Genomic DNA, 20,314 nt, shown 5'->3' on the forward strand with positions numbered 1-20,314 from the left:
TACGTCATTTTACACTTGGTTGCATGCTGAAAACAGCAGATCTACAAGCTTGTAGCTTGTAGATCGGCTATTTTCAGCAAGTGTAAAATCAGTCATTTCGACGGCATCAAAGCCCGTCAAAATACATCTTAGTCGACTAAATCCACCGTAGATTTAGTCGACTAAAATCTTATGATATTTAGTCGACTAAAACTAGACTAACAGTAAAACATTCCGGGTGACTAAAATGTGACTAAAACAAAGTTAAAACTATTTTGATTGATTGATTGATTGAAGAATTTATTAACAGTTTGCAGAATTACAGTACATTTCAAGCACAAACTCAATACAAAGGCTGTTAACTGTGAGTGGACGACCCAATTAAGCATTACACTTGTTTCCAACAGGGTCCACCATGTTCAAATCATCAAAACATTTAGAGACGTACAAATAGACACTTCTATAGACAGAACAGGAATTCATCATAAAGGAGGTAAAAAGGGAAAAGAAACATATACAGTGAGGGGAAAAAAAGGGACTACGACTAAAACTAAAATAGAAATGTCCTGCCAAAAACAACACTGGTGCTGCCTGTGAGTGATGCTAGGCTGAGTGTGGGTTCTGCAGCAGAACACAGGAGTTACTGAGGGAGGGAAGTCAACCCAATCCAGACACACAGAGCTCTCAACTAAAGCTCCATCCATTGGCCTGCTGGGAAATGGGCATGCGCAAGTGTGTGGTGAAGTGTGTGTGTTCGAGAGAGAGAGCTGCACAGGCAAGAAGATGCACGTATTTGTGCATTCACAATAATTATGCACGCACTCACACACCCACTGTGACGGAGTTAAGCACGCAGGCACGCTTGCACACACACAAACTCTTTCGCTCGCGCGCACGCGCACACACACACACACACACACACACACACACACACACACACACACACACACACACACACACACACACACACACACACACACACACACACACACACACAGCCCCCTAAAGTAAATGAGAGGGGACAAACTTGTCAGCAGATGCTGGGCCTTCTGTGGTGCATCGCTAAATGAAATCTGTCTCCGTCTCAAAACACTGCAGTGATTTTACACACTGTTAGCATATAGCGCTGCATACGCTCAGCCTTGGGAGCACGGCCGGCTGCCCGTATCTCGCCCAAGGATCGTGACGTGGGTTTCGATAGTGTCGGAGTGCCGTCACCGCCCTGACGTCTCTTATCGTCCGAATGCTGGTGGTGGTGGTGCGTGAGGGGGAAGGGGGGGCTCAACACCCCTCCCTCTTCTCGGGTTCAGCTCATTTATTACAGTAGCGTATATCTGATACGTGGCCGGGCAGTGGACAGCCGCTACCTCCACCATCTGATACGTGGCCGGGCAGTGGACAGCCGCTACCTCCACCATCTGATACGTGGCCGGGCAGTGGACAGCCGCTACCTCCACCATCTGATACGTGGCCGGGCCAGCCGCTACCTCCACCATCTGATACGTGGCCGGGCAGTGGACAGCCGCTACCTCCACCCCATCCATCCCCACGTCGGCCGACACGTTAAACCCCTGGCCTCCCTCCCCACACAGATTCCCATTACGATATCTTCCGCAGATTCCCGGCGCTTTTCGACAGTGCTACGTTTGTAGAGTCTGTGAGTTCAATTAACACTGACGATTGTACCGTATAGTTTCATCACAGGCAGAGGTTGTCTCGTTAGAGGTTAGCTCGTTACAAAGTAGGGCGATTATCTTCTTATTTACGCTATCGATTACCTTTTCAATGAATCGGCTAATCGAGAAGTGTGTTATTTATATAAAAAATCACACCCGTGTGAACTGAGTGGTGTAAGGTTTTATATAGCATGATCAGCTGTGGTCTGACGTAATGTCTGACGTTATATTATATAAGGTAAGGTATTATATAGCCTGATCAGCTCTGATCTGACGTAATTAAATCACACCCGGATGTGATTTCACAACTGGCTTTTTTTGTGCAGAAAAAATTAGCATGGTTGCTACGGTCATCCAGTTCACCCGGGTGTGATTTAATTACGTCAGAAATTATTTTGAACATAGCAACCATGCTCATTTTTTTCTGCACACAAAAGCCAGTTGTAGGAGTGGTTTACACCACTCAAAAAAAGATGTAGGCCTACTGTAAATATCAACTAACACTATTTCTGAATACAATTATTATATTAACAAAACAGATGCCCATAGATTATTCAGTGCCCAGCAGATTTGGCAGGTTTTTTTTTTTTAAAGCAAAAACGATTTTCTTTTTCAATGACAAATTCCCAAAGACGTCCCCAGACGTCTTGGGCACCACAGGGGGTGATTATAAGTCAAAGTCATACGATTTGTCACACACGTTACCGCCGTGAAATTTGTTCTCCGCATTTGACCCATCTCTTGGAGCAGTGAGCCGCAGCCAAGGAGCGGTGAGCTGCAGCCGTGCCGCGCTCGGGAATCATTTGATTAGTAGATTTGACCCCCCAATCCAACCCTTTGACGTCAGGAGCTGACGTAGAAGCCTGGACATCGACACTGGCTTGTGTCTAATATGACAAGCATACTAACCGGCATCCCTCTAGCCACCAGGATGACCCCCACCTGGTTCACACCTCACACCAAACCACCAAAACGTTGTCATATTCCAGCCCTGCCTCATACGACAACTCAATACATAATTTCATTGGTCAGTTACAAAGTGCTTTGGTGGTAAAGTGTCATGACTCAGGAAGAGGTTAGCCGTTAGACGAGCCGCTATCAAGATGAAGTTTTACATGCTGTCTCTGATGACTGCCAGTGATTTGTTTTGATCCCTTCTCTGTCTCTCTATATCGGTGACAGATAACAGGTGTCAGCCGTTCTGACTACATCACCTCTCAGCAGACAGATTGCCTGCTGAGGAGCACTGTGTGTGTGTGTGGAGCCATGCTCAGATCAACATACAGAAAAAAAACAAAGGGAGTATAGCAACTAGCAAGCATACATATTTTTCACCATATGAACCTTGTGTGTGTGTGTGTGTGTGTGTGTGTGTGTGTGTGTGTGTGTGTGTGTGTGTGTGTATATGTATGTATATATATATTCTTCATGCATTTATGCTTGTGTCAGATTACCGGTGCTTTTTTACCATTAGGTTTATGATTTGTGCCGAAAACAAGGTCTGGCACTATAACTGTCATTTTCATGTCCTACCCGACATTCTAAACCAGGTCCCTCATGCAAGTACTGACTGGTAACTGACTGGTATACTGACCTACCTGAACAGGGATGGTTGTGTTGGGTACAGTATACTGACCTATCTGAACAGGGATGGTTGTGTTGGGTATACTGACCTGTCTGAACAGGGGATGGTTGTGTTGGGTATACTGACCTGTTTGAACAGGGATGGTTGTGTTGGGTACAGTATACTGACCTGTCTGAACAGGGATGGTTGTGTTGGGTATACTGACCTGTCTGAACAGGGGATGGTTGTGTTTGGTTCTACTGACCTGTCTGAACAGGGGATGGTTGTGTTGGGTTCTACTGACCTGTCTGAACAGGGATGGTTGTGTTGGGTATACTGACCTATCTGAACAGGGATGGTTGTGTTGGGTATACTGACCTATCTGAACAGGGATGGTTGTGTTGGGTATACTGACCTGTCTGAACAGGGATGGTTGTGTTGGGTATACTGACCTGTCTGAACAGGGGATGGTTGTGTTGTGTATACTGACCTATCTGAACAGGGGTGGTTGTGTTGGGTATACTGACCTATCTGAACAGGGGTGGTTGTGTTGGGTATACTGACCTGTCTGAACAGGGATGGTTGTGTTGGGTATACTGACCTTCCTGAACAGGGGATGGTTGTGTTTGGTTCTACTGACCTGTCTGAACAGGGATGGTTGTGTTGGGTATACTGACCTACCTGAACAGGGATGGTTGTGTTGGGTATTACTGACCTGTCTGAACAGGGATGGTTGTGTTGGGTATACTGACCTGTCTGAACAGGGATGGTTGTGTTGGGTATTACTGACCTGTCTGAACAGGGATGGTTGTGTTGGGTACACTGACCTGTCTGAACAGGAATGGTTGTGTTGGTTCTACTGACCTGTCTGAACAGGGGATGGTTGTGTTGGGTACACTGACCTGTCTGAACAGGGATGGTTGTGTTGGGTACAGTATACTGACCTATCTGAACAGGGATGGTTGTGTTGGGTATACTGACCTATCTGAACAGGGATGGTTGTGTTGGGTATACTGACCTGTCTGAACAGGGATGGTTGTGTTGGGTATACTGACCTGTCTGAACAGGGATGGTTGTGTTGGGTATTACTGACCTGTCTGAACAGGGATGGTTGTGTTGGGTATACTGACCTTCCTGAACAGGGATGGTTGTGTTTGGTTCTACTGACCTGTCTGAACAGGGGTGGTTGTGTTGGGTATTACTGACCTTCCTGAACAGGGATGGGAGTCTCCAGAAGAAAGACAGTCTGCTTCCAGTGCGTCTTGGTGACCTGAGGCCCGGTTGAGAACATCACCTGCCGGTCAAAACAAAACACGTCAAGCCTAACAACTACATTTTGGGAAAAAGTGGTAAAAAACAAAAAAAACGTCCCAAGGTTTTTGTCCCAAGGTATAACAAGGGGATTTTGGATGAGCTGTACATTACAGAGTTAACCCTGTAAGGCCCGAATATATTTCTACTTGAAAAAAAGAGATTTCAACCTTACTACTATTTTGTACTACTAGGACTTATCAGAGGAAATGATATAAAAAAGTAAAAAAGTGTTATGCAAATTTTAAGTTGTGTGAATTTGTGACTCTGTGGGGGGTGTTTATATGCAAATATCATGACCAATGGCATTGCAAGACAAAAAAACTGAAAGAAATACAAATAAATTAAGTAATTAATTAAAATATAAATGTTGCTAAAAAGCATCCCAGTTGTGGCGAATTTTGGTGCTTTTTTATTTTCATAGTTGTCTCAAAAGCATTATATCTGTGGTATTCAATTATTCAAACGTATGTGCCTATTTTTTATTTCAAGACCAACCAGACAGTTTGTTCACCATCGGAAAAAAAGATGTTCATGGCTGTTCATGGATGTTTACGATTAAACTGTTATTACAGTTCCGTTATTACAGCCTACAAAATATAGTGCGGTTCCACACTGACTATGAGGTAGACAGATCATTACAACATGCATGTATTGTACAGTACAATCTACATTTTCCTTATAGGGCATAATTTTCATGTCACGTTCATAGGGTGGTGCTTGAGTCGGTAGCGAGTGCAATTAACAGACATGTCTACGCTTTGCTCAGAGAGCTTGACATTGCCTGTTCTGAGTGGCCAGCTCTGTGGCGTAAACGCTGACATCAGCACTCGGCTCAGACGCCCATCGATTGCCGACCAACACCCGAGGGAAAGGAGAAACACGCCAAAGCGTGAACGTAATTGTGTTTCCGTTAAACGGTTTGGCTGTTCTCGCCGTCGCCACTGCTTACCTTGTTGCAGCAGCCCTTGTCGAAGAAAATGTCAAAGTAGCCGACAATCGCCTGGAATGAAATATGAGGGGCATGTTAGAGTGTGACAGTACAGAAAAACCCCCAGACTTGTTTGGCTAAACTGGAACGCTGACACACAGAGTGGGATGGAAGCGGGACGTGGGGGAGGTTTACGTGCGGAGCATAAGCCATATGCAGGCAGACGAAATAGAGATATAGGTAAATACTACGAATTAAACTTGTTTTTACCCTGTGTACACCAAGCTATACATTGTTATATAGGTTTAATATATGGTGAGTGGGCATGGTGTGACAGAGGACAGAGAACACCACAAGTAAGTTAGTAAGATAGGCTACTACAGCTTAACCTGACTCCGCCAGATGGTGGCAGTATTGAGTTCACAAAGTTCCCTCCTCCTGCCTGCATCTGGTATCTCTCAAACAGAAACGATGAACAGGAAGCAGCGGGACAAAAATCTGAAATCTCCATAATTATTTAGAGTTGTAGTCTTGTTAGGTTGTGTTTACATTAGAGTTGTAGTCCTGTTAGGTTGTGTTTACATTGGCACAGCTTCAATACGTCACCAGTCTCGCGTTGATCCCGCCTCTAGCGGCCGCATATCGCTCCGATCAGCATTTGATCGGAGTGCATCGTCTCTGCCCGAGAGAGTCCAGATGGGAGCAGGAGGAGGAACTCACTGCTGCCGCCATCTGCGTTCAGACCAGTGTTGTTTTTGGCAGCAAATTTAGATTTTAGTTTTAGTCGTAGTCTCTTGAATAGTTTTCATTTAGTTTTAGTCACATTTTAGTCACCTGGAATGTTTTAGTGTTAGTCTAGTTTTAGTCGACTAAATGTCATAAGATTTTAGTCGACTAAATCTAGTTGCTTTAGTCGACTAAAATGTATTTTGGTGGGCCTTGATACCGTCGTAATGACTGATTTTACACTTGCTGAAAATAGCCGATCTACAACCTTGTAGATCTGCTATTTTCAGCATGCAACCAAGTGTAAAATGACTTACACTGGATCTCTTGTCCACTAGTCCCTTCCTAACATTTTAGTCTAGTTTTTATTTGTTGACGAAATTGTCAGTCTTAGTTTTAGTCATCATGGCTTAGTTTTCATTTAGTTTTTGTCAGTGAAAAAAGGTAGTCGACGGACATTTTTCATCATAGTTTTAGTCGACGAAAACAACACTGGTTCAGACATGAATATATACGTTCGCCCAGTTTGTGCAGCGCCAGGTCATGTCGTGCCCGTTCGCGCAACTTCTGGTCTTTGCATTGACTTTGTACAGTATGTACTGTAATCACGCCGCTCTAACCATCCAAGTCTGAACGCACCTTTAGATCCATAAAAATATCACACACTGACCTAACAAACACACACAAGTATTGTCGACTACGACCCGCAAATGAGAAACCCGAAGTGGGCAAGTTGAGGCACAGCTGTTCACAAAGTGGGAGGATAAAAATAAGTGGGTCTGAGGTTCTGACACACGAAAGCTTAACGTGAGTGAAAACGAAGATGAATTACACCAAACACCCAAATCACATTGATAAATCAATGGAGTTTTGCAACATAAGAGGTGGAATTGCAGGCCATTGGCTACTGGAGCTGTGTGATGAAGAGGTGCAGATTTATTCCCCTTGGAATGTTTGATTCAAGTGTAATATTACTCCTCTTATCAATACTAGAACATTTTACCTATAATTAAAGTCATAACGATGAACTAATATAGCTATTTTATTTACCGGTAGTATAGCCGCCTCAGTTGGTATGTGCGTGCGCACACGTGTTTGTTCAGTGTGTGCATGTTGTTAGATTGCTGTCACAAGCCATGGCCAGGTCTTTTTGGGGGGGGTTACCAACCAAAAAGGTTGAGAAACCACTCTTCAGCTCGGCCCCTACAGTGCCACACCGCAAAAAGTTAATTTCAAGCCCTGTGACATGGTATCCGTAGAGTGTAGCCCAAGCCCTGTGAAATGAAATGAAATGAAATCTATATTTACCCAGGGTATCTGGGCTAAGCTCAAGAACTTGTTTCCAGCCAGGCCCTGCTCATAGAACACATTTCATCGTAGTGGTTGATGCCTTGTTCAAGGGCATTGTGACATGGTATCAGTCGAGTGTAGCCCAAGCCCTGTGACATGGTATCCGTCGAGTGTAGCCCAAGCCCTGTGACATGGTATCCGTCGAGTGTAGCCCAAGCCCTGTGACATGGTATCCGTCGAGTGTAGCCCAAGCCCTGTGACATGGTATCCGTCGAGTGTAGCCCAAGCCCTGTGACATGGTATCCGTCGAGTGTAGCCCAAGCCCTGTGACATGGTATCCGTCGAGTGTAGCCCAAGCCCTGTGACATGGTATCCGTCGAGTGTAGCCCAAGCCCTGTGACATGGTATCCGTCGAGTGTAGCCCAAGCCCTGTGACATGGTATCATGTGACATGGTATCATGTGACATGGTATCCGTAGAGTGTAGCCCAAGCCCTGTGACATGGTATCATGTGACATGGTATCCGTCGAGTGTAGCCCAAGCCCTGTGACATGGTATCCGTAGAGTGTAGCCCAAGCCCTGTGACATGGTATCCGTCGAGTGTAGCCCAAGCCCTGTGACATGGTATCCGTCGAGTGTAGCCCAAGCCCTGTGACATGGTATCCGTCGAGTGTAGCCCAAGCCCTGTGACATGGTATCCGTCGAGTGTAGCCCAAGCCCTGTGACATGGTATCCGTCGAGTGTAGCCCAAGCCCTGTGACATGGTATCCGTCGAGTGTAGCCCAAGCCCTGTGACATGGTATCCGTCGAGTGTAGCCCAAGCCCTGTGACATGGTATCCGTAGAGTGTAGCCCAAGCCCTGTGACATGGTATCATGTGACATGGTATCCGTAGAGTGTAGCCCAAGCCCTGTGACATGGTATCATGTGACATGGTATCATGTGACATGGTATCCGTAGAGTGTAGCCCAAGCCCTGTGACATGGTATCATGTGACATGGTATCCGTCGAGTGTAGCCCAAGCCCTGTGACATGGTATCATGTGACATGGTATCCGTCGAGTGTAGCCCAAGCCCTGTGACATGGTATCCGTCGAGTGTAGCCCAAGCCCTGTGACATGGTATCATGTGACATGGTATCATGTGACATGGTATCCGTAGAGTGTAGCCCAAAACAGTGGTTTGGTTTGCCACAACTTGCCACTGGAACCCCTTGGAATAAACATGAAATTAAGATCGAATCCAATTTATGGACACAATATTCCTCGATTAACATCGTTTCCAATCTCTGTCCCCATCAAGTATCTATCATTTGGAGAGTGGTATTCTATTGGTAGTAAGTGTACAGTCCATTTACAACACTAGGTGATACCTGCAGCCTAACAGTATCTATCTTTTGGAGAGTGGTATTCTATTGGTAGTAAGTATACAGTCCATTTACAACACTAGGTGATCCTGCAGCCTAACATTAGGCTGAGTCAATACTTGAGTCCCCAGCGCTTCCACTCACATCTCAGTGACATCTCAGTCAACGGACAAAATAATGAAATTCTGCTGACTGACAAAAACAGCGTGTTACATTAAATTAGCTTCTTTGGTGGGTTGATGGGGGTCCTGTAGCAGCGTAAAGTACTCAGCAATGCCTTTGGAATAGACATAAAAAAGGTTTTGCGTGGTCTGCAGGAACAATAAAGCCTATCTTTGTGAAATAGAAATGGAAAAAAGACTTGACAGGAATAAAAAGGAGTGCATAATGTACATTTGGTTTGGCTCTGGTCACATGCATTCTGCCGAGTTTCACTGTCATCTAGACAAACTTCTGTCAGCATAATCTGTTAATAAAACACCTTTTCATCCAGTTCCAATTGAAATTAGCGATACTACCTCAACGTAATTACAGTAACTTTAGTGGGCCCACTCCAACCAAAACCTTGGGCTTTCGTCTCCAGCACATACTGTAGCTGATCAAAAGCAGAAGACAGATTAGCCTAGAGTCAGGCGGTGCATAGACAATGCCCCCAGCCTCTGCATTCAGTCGCTCTTTACACACAAAAAGAAACTACCATCTTCAGGCAAGAATTCTCTCCATAAACCATGAACACACTTGGGCGAAAAACAGTTCCCACAAACTAAAACAAATCGAAAACAAAATCCAGGGCCAGAGTGCCTGGAGCCTGACTGTCATATGAGGTAAAACAACCCCCACCAACGTGTCTTTTCTTCCCTGCCCCTCCATACACACCCCACCCCCTCCCTCTCCCTGCCCCTCCATACACACCCCACCCCCTCCCTCCTACCAGGGGAAGAGAGGCACTCTATCAATCGTGGGGAGCACACTTGTAGTGGCAATGATGCAGAACTAATAGCTTTTAATCCTGCCGCAGCTGACAACTTGGAGGCCGGCTCCTGCAGACAAAAGAGGAGCGGAATCAATGCAAGGCAGGGAAACGAGAAAAAGAGAGAGAGAGGGAGAGAGAGAGAGAGGGGGGGGGGGGGGGGGGGCAGGGCAAGAAAGGTGAGTGGGAGAGAGGGTGATCATGAGAGGGGGGTGCAGAGAGAGAGATGGATGGGGGGGGGGGGGGGGGGACAGGACAAGAAAGGTGAGTGGGAGAGAGGGTGATCATGAGAGGGGGGTGCAGAGAGAGAGATGGATGGGGGGGTCGGGGGGGAAAGAGAGGTAGACAGAGAGAAAAGGCAAGACACTGCTGTGCTGTTGAGTTTTTATGTCTGTGTATTCTGGCTTATTTGGTTATTGGCTCGTATTCATAATGTAGAGCCACAACGCTTAAATACTGTATATAGCCTACAGTTATTATAACCATTTCTTATACGGTCTATACAATCTTTTGTACTTTTGTCGCAAGCATGGTTGCTGGGAAATTTAAAAAAAGGACTTTGTGTACCGTGTTTTGCTAATTCGCATCCATGCACTCTATAAAGAGATGAATTATATATATATGCATGTGTACAGTACCAACATGTATACTGTACCAACAAACACGTGAATCACAGAACAGCGTAGCATGTTGTAAACGGCGACCCCCTGCGTTCCTCACGCTGAGCTGATCAGCCTTTATCGACTCAGACCGGCAGAGGAGACGACACTACCGCCCAGCTGAAGTGGGGAGGAAACGAGGGTACTGAAAGTGGATAAAAGAGCGTGTCAGCCCAATGCAATTATGGCTTTTAATGAACGCTACAGGACGTTCGGCAGTAAGGTAATTAGGAAATTAGCCATAATTACACGTCAGGCAGAGCGGGATTCACCCCGCTCTCAACCGGAGAGGCAGAGACCGATCTCATCTCCATGGCGTGTCCATGACAAGACCTTGTAAGCGAGATTGATTGATACCACCGCATGCGCCAAGGAGTCGCTCATGCTGGAGCAATTAAAAGTCAGTTCTCCCCGAAAAGTGAAACTCGCAAAGACCAATGAGTAAGTTGTGTAAACGTGCCTGTTGTGTAAACCTGCCAGCTTGTGGATTGATGTAGTTTTACCCCATTCATGCAGGTTGACAGACAGTCAGACACTGCACCAGGTCATTTCCATTCATACAGGTTGACAGACACTGCATCAGGTCATTTCCATTCATGCAGGTTGACAGACACTGCACCAGGTCATTGCCATTCATGCAGGTTGACAGACACTGCACCAGGTCATTTCCATTCATGCAGATAGACAGACACTGCACCAGGTCATTTCCATTCATGCAGATAGACAGACACTGCACCAGGTCATTTCCATTCATGCAGATAGACAGACACTGCACCAGGTCATTTCCATTCATGCAGGTTGACAGACACTGCACCAGGTCATTTCCATTCATGCAGGTTGACAGACACTGCACCAGGTCATTTCCATTCATGCAGGTTGACAGACACTGCACCAGGTCATTTCCATTCATGCAGATAGACAGACACTGCACCAGGTCATTTCCATTCATGCAGATAGACAGACACTGCACCAGGTCATTTCCATTCATGCAGATAGACAGACACTGCATCAGGTCATTTCCATTCATGCAGGTTGACAGACACTGCACCAGGTCATCTCCATTCATGCAGATTGACAGACACTGCACCAGGTCATTTCCATTCATGCAGGTTGACAGACACTGCACCAGGTCATCTCCATTCATGCAGGTTGACAGACACTGCATCAGGTCATTTCCATTCATGCAGGTTGACAGACACTGCACCAGGTCATTTCCATTCATACAGATTGACAGACACTGCACCAGGTCATCTCCATTCATGCAGGTTGACAGACACTGCATCAGGTCATTTCCATTCATGCAGGTTGACAGACACTGCACCAGGTCATTTCCATTCATGCAGGTTGACAGACACTGCACCAGGTCATCTCCATTCATGCAGGTTGACAGACACTGCACCAGGTCATTTCCATTCATGCAGGTTGACAGACACTGCATCAGGTCATTTCCATTCATGCAGGTTGACAGACACTGCACCAGGTCATTTCCATTCATGCAGGTTGACAGACACTGCACCAGGTCATTTCCATTCATGCAGATAGACAGACACTGCACCAGGTCATTTCCATTCATGCAGGTTGACAGACACTGCACCAGGTCATTTCCATTCATGCAGGTTGACAGACACTGCACCAGGTCATTTCCATTCATGCAGATAGACAGACACTGCACCAGGTCATTTCCATTCATGCAGGTTGACAGACACTGCACCAGGTCATTTCCATTCATGCAGATAGACAGACACTGCATCAGGTCATTTCCATTCATGCAGGTTGACAGACACTGCACCAGGTCATCTCCATTCATGCAGATTGACAGACACTGCACCAGGTCATTTCCATTCATGCAGGTTGACAGACACTGCACCAGGTCATCTCCATTCATGCAGGTTGACAGACACTGCATCAGGTCATTTCCATTCATGCAGATAGACAGACACTGCACCAGGTCATTTCCATTCATGCAGGTTGACAGACACTGCACCAGGTCATTTCCATTCATGCAGATAGACAGACACTGCACCAGGTCATTTCCATTCATGCAGGTTGACAGACACTGCACCAGGTCATTTCCATTCATGCAGGTTGACAGACACTGCACCAGGTCATTTCCATTCATGCAGGTTGACAGACACTGCATCAGGTCATTTCCATTCATGCAGATTGACAGACACTGCATCAGGTCATTTCCATTCATGCAGGTTGACAGACACTGCATCAGGTCATTTCCATTCATGCAGGTTGACAGACACTGCACCAGGTCATTTCCATTCATGCAGGTTGACAGACACTGCACCAGGTCATTGCCATTCATGCAGGTTGACAGACACTGCACCAGGTCATTGCCATTCATGCAGGTTGACAGACACTGCACCAGGTCATTTCCATTCACACAGGTTGACAGACACTGCACCAGGTCATTTCCATTCATGCAGGTTGACAGACACTGCACCAGGTCATCTCCATTCATGCAGATTGACAGACACTGCATCAGGTCATTTCCATTCATGCAGATAGACAGACACTGCACCAGGTCATTTCCATTCATGCAGATAGACAGACACTGCACCAGGTCATTTCCATTCATGCAGGTTGACAGACACTGCACCAGGTCATTTCCATTCATGCAGGTTGACAGACACTGCACCAGGTCATTTCCATTCACGCAGGTTGACAGACACTGCATCAGGTCATTTCCATTCATGCAGGTTGACAGACACTGCACCAGGTCATTTCCATTCATGTAGATTGACAGACACTGCACCAGGTCATTTCCATTCATGCAGGTTGACAGACACTGCACCAGGTCATCTCCATTCATGCAGATTGACAGACACTGCACCAGGTCATTTCCATTCATGCAGGTTGACAGACACTGCACCAGGTCATTGCCATTCATGCAGGTTGACAGACACTGCATCAGGTCATTTCCATTCATGTAGATTGACAGACACTGCACCAGGTCATTTCCATTCATGCAGGTTGACAGACACTGCATCAGGTCATTTCCATTCATGCAGGTTGACAGACACTGCACCAGGTCATTTCCATTCATGCAGGTTGACAGACACTGCACCAGGTCATTGCCATTCATGCAGGTTGACAGACACTGCATCAGGTCATTTCCATTCATGCAGGTTGACAGACACTGCATCAGGTCATTTCCATTCATGCAGGTTGACAGACACTGCACCAGGTCATTGCCATTCATGCAGGTTGACAGACACTGCACCAGGTCATTGCCATTCATGCAGGTTGACAGACACTGCACCAGGTCATTTCCATTCATGCAGGTTGACAGACACTGCATCAGGTCATTTCCATTCATGCAGGTTGACAGACACTGCATCAGGTCATTTCCATTCATGCAGGTTGACAGACACTGCACCAGGTCATTTCCATTCATGTAGGTTGACAGACACTGCATCAGGTCATTTCCATTCATGCAGGTTGACAGACACTGCACCAGGTCATTTCCATTCATGCAGGTTGACAGACACTGCACCAGGTCATTTCCATTCATGCAGATTGACAGACACTGCACCAGGTCATTTCCATTCATGCAGGTTGACAGACACTGCACCAGGTCATTTCCATTCATGCAGGTTGACAGACACTGCACCAGGTCATTTCCATTCATGCAGGTTGACAGACACTGCACCAGGTCATTTCCATTCATACAGGTTGACAGACACTGCACCAGGTCATTTCCATTCATACAGGTTGACAGACACTGCACCAGGTCATTTCCATTCATGCAGGTTGACAGACACTGCACCAGGTCATTTCCATTCATGCAGGTTGACAGACACTGCATCAGGTCATTTCCATTCATGCAGGTTGACAGACACTGCATCAGGTCATTTCCATTCATGCAGGTTGACAGACACTGCATCAGGTCATTTCCATTCATGCAGGTTGACAGACACTGCACCAGGTCATTTCCATTCATGTAGATTGACAGACACTGCACCAGGTCATTTCCATTCATGCAGGTTGACAGACACTGCACCAGGTCATTTCCATTCATGCAGGTTGACAGACACTGCACCAGGTCATTTCCATTCATGCAGGTTGACAGACACTGCACCAGGTCATTTCCATTCATGCAGGTTGACAGACACTGCACCAGGTCATTTCCATTCATGCAGGTTGACAGACACTGCATCAGGTAATTTCCATTCATGTAGATTGACAGACACTGCACCAGGTCATTTCCATTCATGCAGGTTGACAGACACTGCACCAGGTCATTGTCATTCATGCAGGTTGACAGACACTGCATCAGGTCATTTCCATTCATGCAGGTTGACAGACACTGCATCAGGTCATTTCCATTCATGCAGGTTGACAGACACTGCATCAGGTCATTGCCATTCATGCAGGTTGACAGACACTGCACCAGGTCATTTCCATTCATGCAGGTTGACAGACACTGCATCAGGTCATTTCCATTCATGCAGGTTGACAGACACTGCACCAGGTCATTTCCATTCATCGCAAGTTTACTCCTGTAATGCAGCTACTGAATTTCCCTATGAGGATCAATGCAACTTATCCTTAGTTTCAAGGTCTTTGTTACGCTGGATAGGAGAATGAAATGACGCTTCTTAACATCTTGATGTTGTAAAAATCACTGCAAAAAATATAATACTTCAGACATACTTCACTTACAGGCTAAACAGCAATCGTAACTATTATGACACTGTCTGTGTCCCATTTATGCCTGGTCTTTAGAAAAGGTTTCCTTTTTTGAGGGGCACCACTAGCCACCCCTATGCCCAGCTTTTCGTGTTTGTGTAAACATAAGCATTGAAGACAAAAGTGAGGACAGAAACATGAAGACGGAATGACATTATGATTTGATTGGTTGAGCACGGAATGTGATGTATTATGATGTATGAATGATCATTTAATCCTGTAGGTCCATATGATAAGACTTAACAATGGCTTTTATGATCTCTAATAAAACATGGCCATTCCATCCTGCTGGGGAAAATAGAAACAATCATTCATCAATGAAGAGAATTCATATTCACGGAATACTGAGAATAGTGAGAAGAGTGTTGTCCTTTTACTCAAATTACTACCCAGTGCCTACACTCTACACTGTACTTCACACTGCAATGTACTCTACACTGCAATGTACTCTACACTGTACTTCACACTGCAATGTACTCTACACTGCAATGTACTCTACACTGTACTTCACACTGCAATGTACTCTACACTGTACTCTACAATGCAATGTACTCTACACTGCAATGTACTCTACACTGTACTTCACACTGCAATGTACTCTACACTGCAATGTACTCTACACTGTACTTCACACTGCAATGTACTCTACACTGCAATGTACTCTACACTGTACTTCACACTGCAATGTACTCTACACTGTACTTCACACTGCAATGTACTCTACACTGCAATGTACTCTACACTGTACTTCACACTGCAATGTACTCTACACTGTACTTCACACTGCAATGTACTCTACACTGCAATGTACTCTACACTGTACTTCACACTGCAATGTACTCTACACTGCAATGTACTCTACACTGTACTTCACACTGCAATGTACTCTACACTGTACTTCACACGGCAATGTACTTACTCTACACTGCAATGTACTCTACACTGTACTCTACACTGCAATGTACTCTACACTGTACTTCACACTGCAATGTACTCTACACTGCAATGTACTCTACACTGCAATGTACTCTACACTGTACTTCACACTGCAATGTACTCTACACTGCAATGTACTCTATACTGTACTTCACACTGCAATGTACTCGACACTGTACTTTACACTGCAATGTACTCTACACTGTACTTTACACTGCAATGTACTCTACACTGTACTTTACACTGCAATGTACTCTACACTGTACTCTACACTGTACTCTACAATGCAATGTACTCTACACTGCAATGTACTCTACACTGTACTCTACAATGCAATGTACTCTACACTGCAATGTACTCTACACTGTACTCTACAATGCAATGTACTCTACACTGCAATGTACTCTACACTGTACTCTACAATGCAATGTACTCTACACTGCAATGTACTCTACACTGTACTCTACAATGCAATGTACTCTACACTGCAATGTATTCTACACTGTACTCTACAATGCAATGTACTCTACACTGCAATGTACTCTACACTGTACTCTACAATGCAATGTACTCTACACTGCAATGTACTCTACACTGCAATGTACTCTGCAATGTACTCTACACTGCAATGTACTCTACACTGTACTCTACAATGCAATGTACTCTACACTGCAATGTACTCTACACTGCAATGTACTCTACACTGTACTCTACACTGCAATGTACTCTACACTGTACTCTACACTGCAATGTACTCTACACTGTACTCTACACTGCAATGTACTCTACACTGTACTCTACACTGCAATGTACTCTACACTGTACTTTACACTGCAATGTACTCTACACTGTACTCTACACTGTACTCTACAATGCAATGTACTTTACACTGCAATGTACTCTACACTGTACTCTACAATGCAATGTACTCTACACTGTACTCTACAATGCAATGTACTCTACACTGCAATGTACTCTACACTGTACTCTACAATGCAATGTACTCTACACTGCAATGTACTCTACACTGTACTCTACAATGCAATGTACTCTACACTGCAATGTACTCTACACTGTACTCTACAATGCAATGTACTCTACACTGCAATGTATTCTACACTGTACTCTACAATGCAATGTACTCTACACTGCAATGTACTCTACACTGCAATGTACTCTACACTGTACTCTACACTGCAATGTACTCTACACTGCAATGTACTCTACACTGCAATGTACGCTACACTGCAATGTACTCTACACTGCAATGTACTCTACACTGCAATGTACTCTACACTGCAATGTACTCTACACTGCAATGTATGCCACAATGTACTCTACACTGCAATGCACTCTACACTGCAATGCACTCTACACTGCAATGTACTCTACAATGTACTCTACACTGCAATGTATGCCACAATGTACTCTACACTGCAATGTACTCTACAATGTACTCTACACTGCAATGTACTCTACACTGCAATGTACTCTACACTGCAATGTACTCTACACTGCAATGTATGCCACAATGTACTCTACACTGCAATGCACTCTACACTGCAATGCACTCTACACTGCAATGTACTCTACACTGCAATGTACTCTACAATGTACTCTACACTGCAATGTACTCTACACTGCAATGTACTCTACACTGCAATGTACTCTACACTGTACTCTACACTGCAATGTACTCTACACTGCAATGTACTCTACACTGCAATGTACTCTACACTGCAATGTACGCTACACTGCAATGTACTCTACACTGCAATGTACTCTACACTGCAATGTACTCTGCAATGTACTCTACACTGCAATGTACTCTACACTGTACTCTACAATGCAATGTACTCTACACTGCAATGTACTCTACACTGCAATGTACTCTACACTGCAATGTACTCTACAATGTACTCTACACTGCAATGTACTCTACACTGCAATGTATGCCACAATGTACTCTACACTGCAATGCACTCTACACTGCAATGCACTCTACACTGCAATGTACTCTACACTGCAATGTACTCTACACTGCAATGTACTCTACACTGCAATGTACTCTACACTGCAATGTACTCTACACTCTACTCTACACTGCAATGCACTCTACACTGCAATGTACTCTACACTGCAATGTACTCTACACTGCAATGTACTCTACAATGTACTCTACACTGCAATGTATGCCACAATGTACTCTACACTGCAATGTACTCTACAATGTACTCTACACTGCAATGTACTCTACACTGCAATGTACTCTACAATGTACTCTACACTGCAATGTATGCCACAATGTACTCTACACTGCAATGCACTCTACACTGCAATGTACTCTACACTGCAATGCACTCTACACTGCAATGTACTCTACACTGCAATGTACTCTACACTGCAATGTACTCTACACTGCAATGTACTCTACACTGCAATGTACTCTACACTGCAATGTACTCTACACTGTACTCTACACTGCAATGTACTCTACACTGTACTCTACACTGCAATGTACTCTACACTGCAATGTACTCTACACTGCAATGTACTCTACACTGTACTCTACACTGTACGCTACACTGCAATGTACTCTACACTGCAATGTACTCTACACTGCAATGTACTCTACACTGCAATGTACTCTACACTGTACTCTACACTGCAATGTACTCTACACTGTAATCTACACTGCAATGTACTCTACACTGCAATGTACTCTACACTGCAATGTACTCTACACTGTACTCTACATTTACGCTACACTGCAATGTACTCTACACTGCCAATGTACTCTACACTGCAATGTACTCTACACTGCAATGTACTCTACACTGCAATGTACTCTACACTGCAATGTACTCTACAATGTACTCTACACTGCAATGTACTCTACACTGCAATGTATGCCACAATGTACTCTACACTGCAATGTACTCTACACTGCAATGCACTCTACACTGCAATGTACTCTACACTGCAATGTACTCTACACTGCAATGTACTCTACACTGTACTCTACACTGCAATGTACTCTACACTGTACTCTACACTGCAATGCACTCTACACTGCAATGTACTCTACACTGTACGCTACACTGCAATGTACTCTACACTGCAATGTACTCTACACTGCAATGTACTCTACACTGCAATGTACTCTACAATGTACTCTACACTGCAATGTACTCTACACTGCAATGTATGCCACAATGTACTCTACACTGCAATGTACTCTACACTGCAATGCACTCTACACTGCAATGTACTCTACACTGCAATGTACTCTACACTGCAATGTACTCTACACTGTACTCTACACTGCAATGCACTCTACACTGCAATGTACTCTACACTGCAATGTACTCTACACTGCAATGTACTCTACACTGCAATGTACTCTACACTGTACTCTACACTGCAATGCACTCTACACTGCAATGCACTCTACACTGCAATGTACTCTACACTGCAATGTACTCTACAATGTACTCTACACTGCAATGTACTCTACACTGCAATGTATGCCACAATGTACTCTACACTGCAATGTACTCTACACTGCAATGTACTCTACACTGCAATGTACTCTACACTGCAATGTACTCTACACTGCAATGTACTCTACACTGTACTCTACACTGCAATGCACTCTACACTGCAATGTACTCTACACTGCAATGTACTCTACACTGCAATGTACTCTACACTGCAATGTACTCTACACTGTACTCTACACTGCAATGCACTCTACACTGCAATGCACTCTACACTGCAATGTACTCTACACTGCAATGTACTCTACACTGCAATGTACTCTACACTGCAATGTACTCTACACTGCAATGTACGCTACACTGCAATGTACTCTACACTGCAATGTACTCTACAATGTACTCTACACTGCAATGTACTCTACACTGCAATGTACTCTACACTGCAATGTACTCTACACTGCAATGTACTCTACACTGCAATGTACTCTACACTGCAATGTACTCTACACTGTAGCCTTGACAATGACCCATGATGATCTAGATTCTACACCCATCAACAGTTTACCAAGACATTAACTCAACCAGAAGAAAAGACACAACAGCCATCTTACACAGGAAAGAAACCCCACAGCAGTAAAACAGTGTGATAAGAGTTCAGTCTGTTTTAAGGTCATCTGAAGACACACCAGCGTAAACACTGGAGAGAC

The 20,314-nt window shown here is 44.7% G+C and overlaps 1 protein-coding gene across 1 annotated transcript in view; it reads right to left on the reverse strand.

Moving 5' to 3' along the window:
- The window catches only part of prmt3 (protein arginine methyltransferase 3), a 119,085-nt gene that overhangs the window by 10,352 nt on the left and 88,419 nt on the right, over window positions 1-20,314 (reverse strand). The window contains exons 13-14 of the mRNA XM_079496420.1: window positions 5,483-5,533; window positions 4,426-4,513 (exon numbers count right to left, since the gene is read on the reverse strand). Coding sequence (XP_079352546.1) covers window positions 4,426-4,513; window positions 5,483-5,533 — 139 coding nt within the window. The remainder of the gene's footprint in view (window positions 1-4,425; window positions 4,514-5,482; window positions 5,534-20,314) is intronic.

Source organism: Electrona antarctica (assembly GCF_951216825.1).
Source record: "Electrona antarctica genome assembly, chromosome: 3".
In the NCBI taxonomy this organism is placed as follows: Eukaryota; Metazoa; Chordata; class Actinopteri; order Myctophiformes; family Myctophidae; genus Electrona; species Electrona antarctica.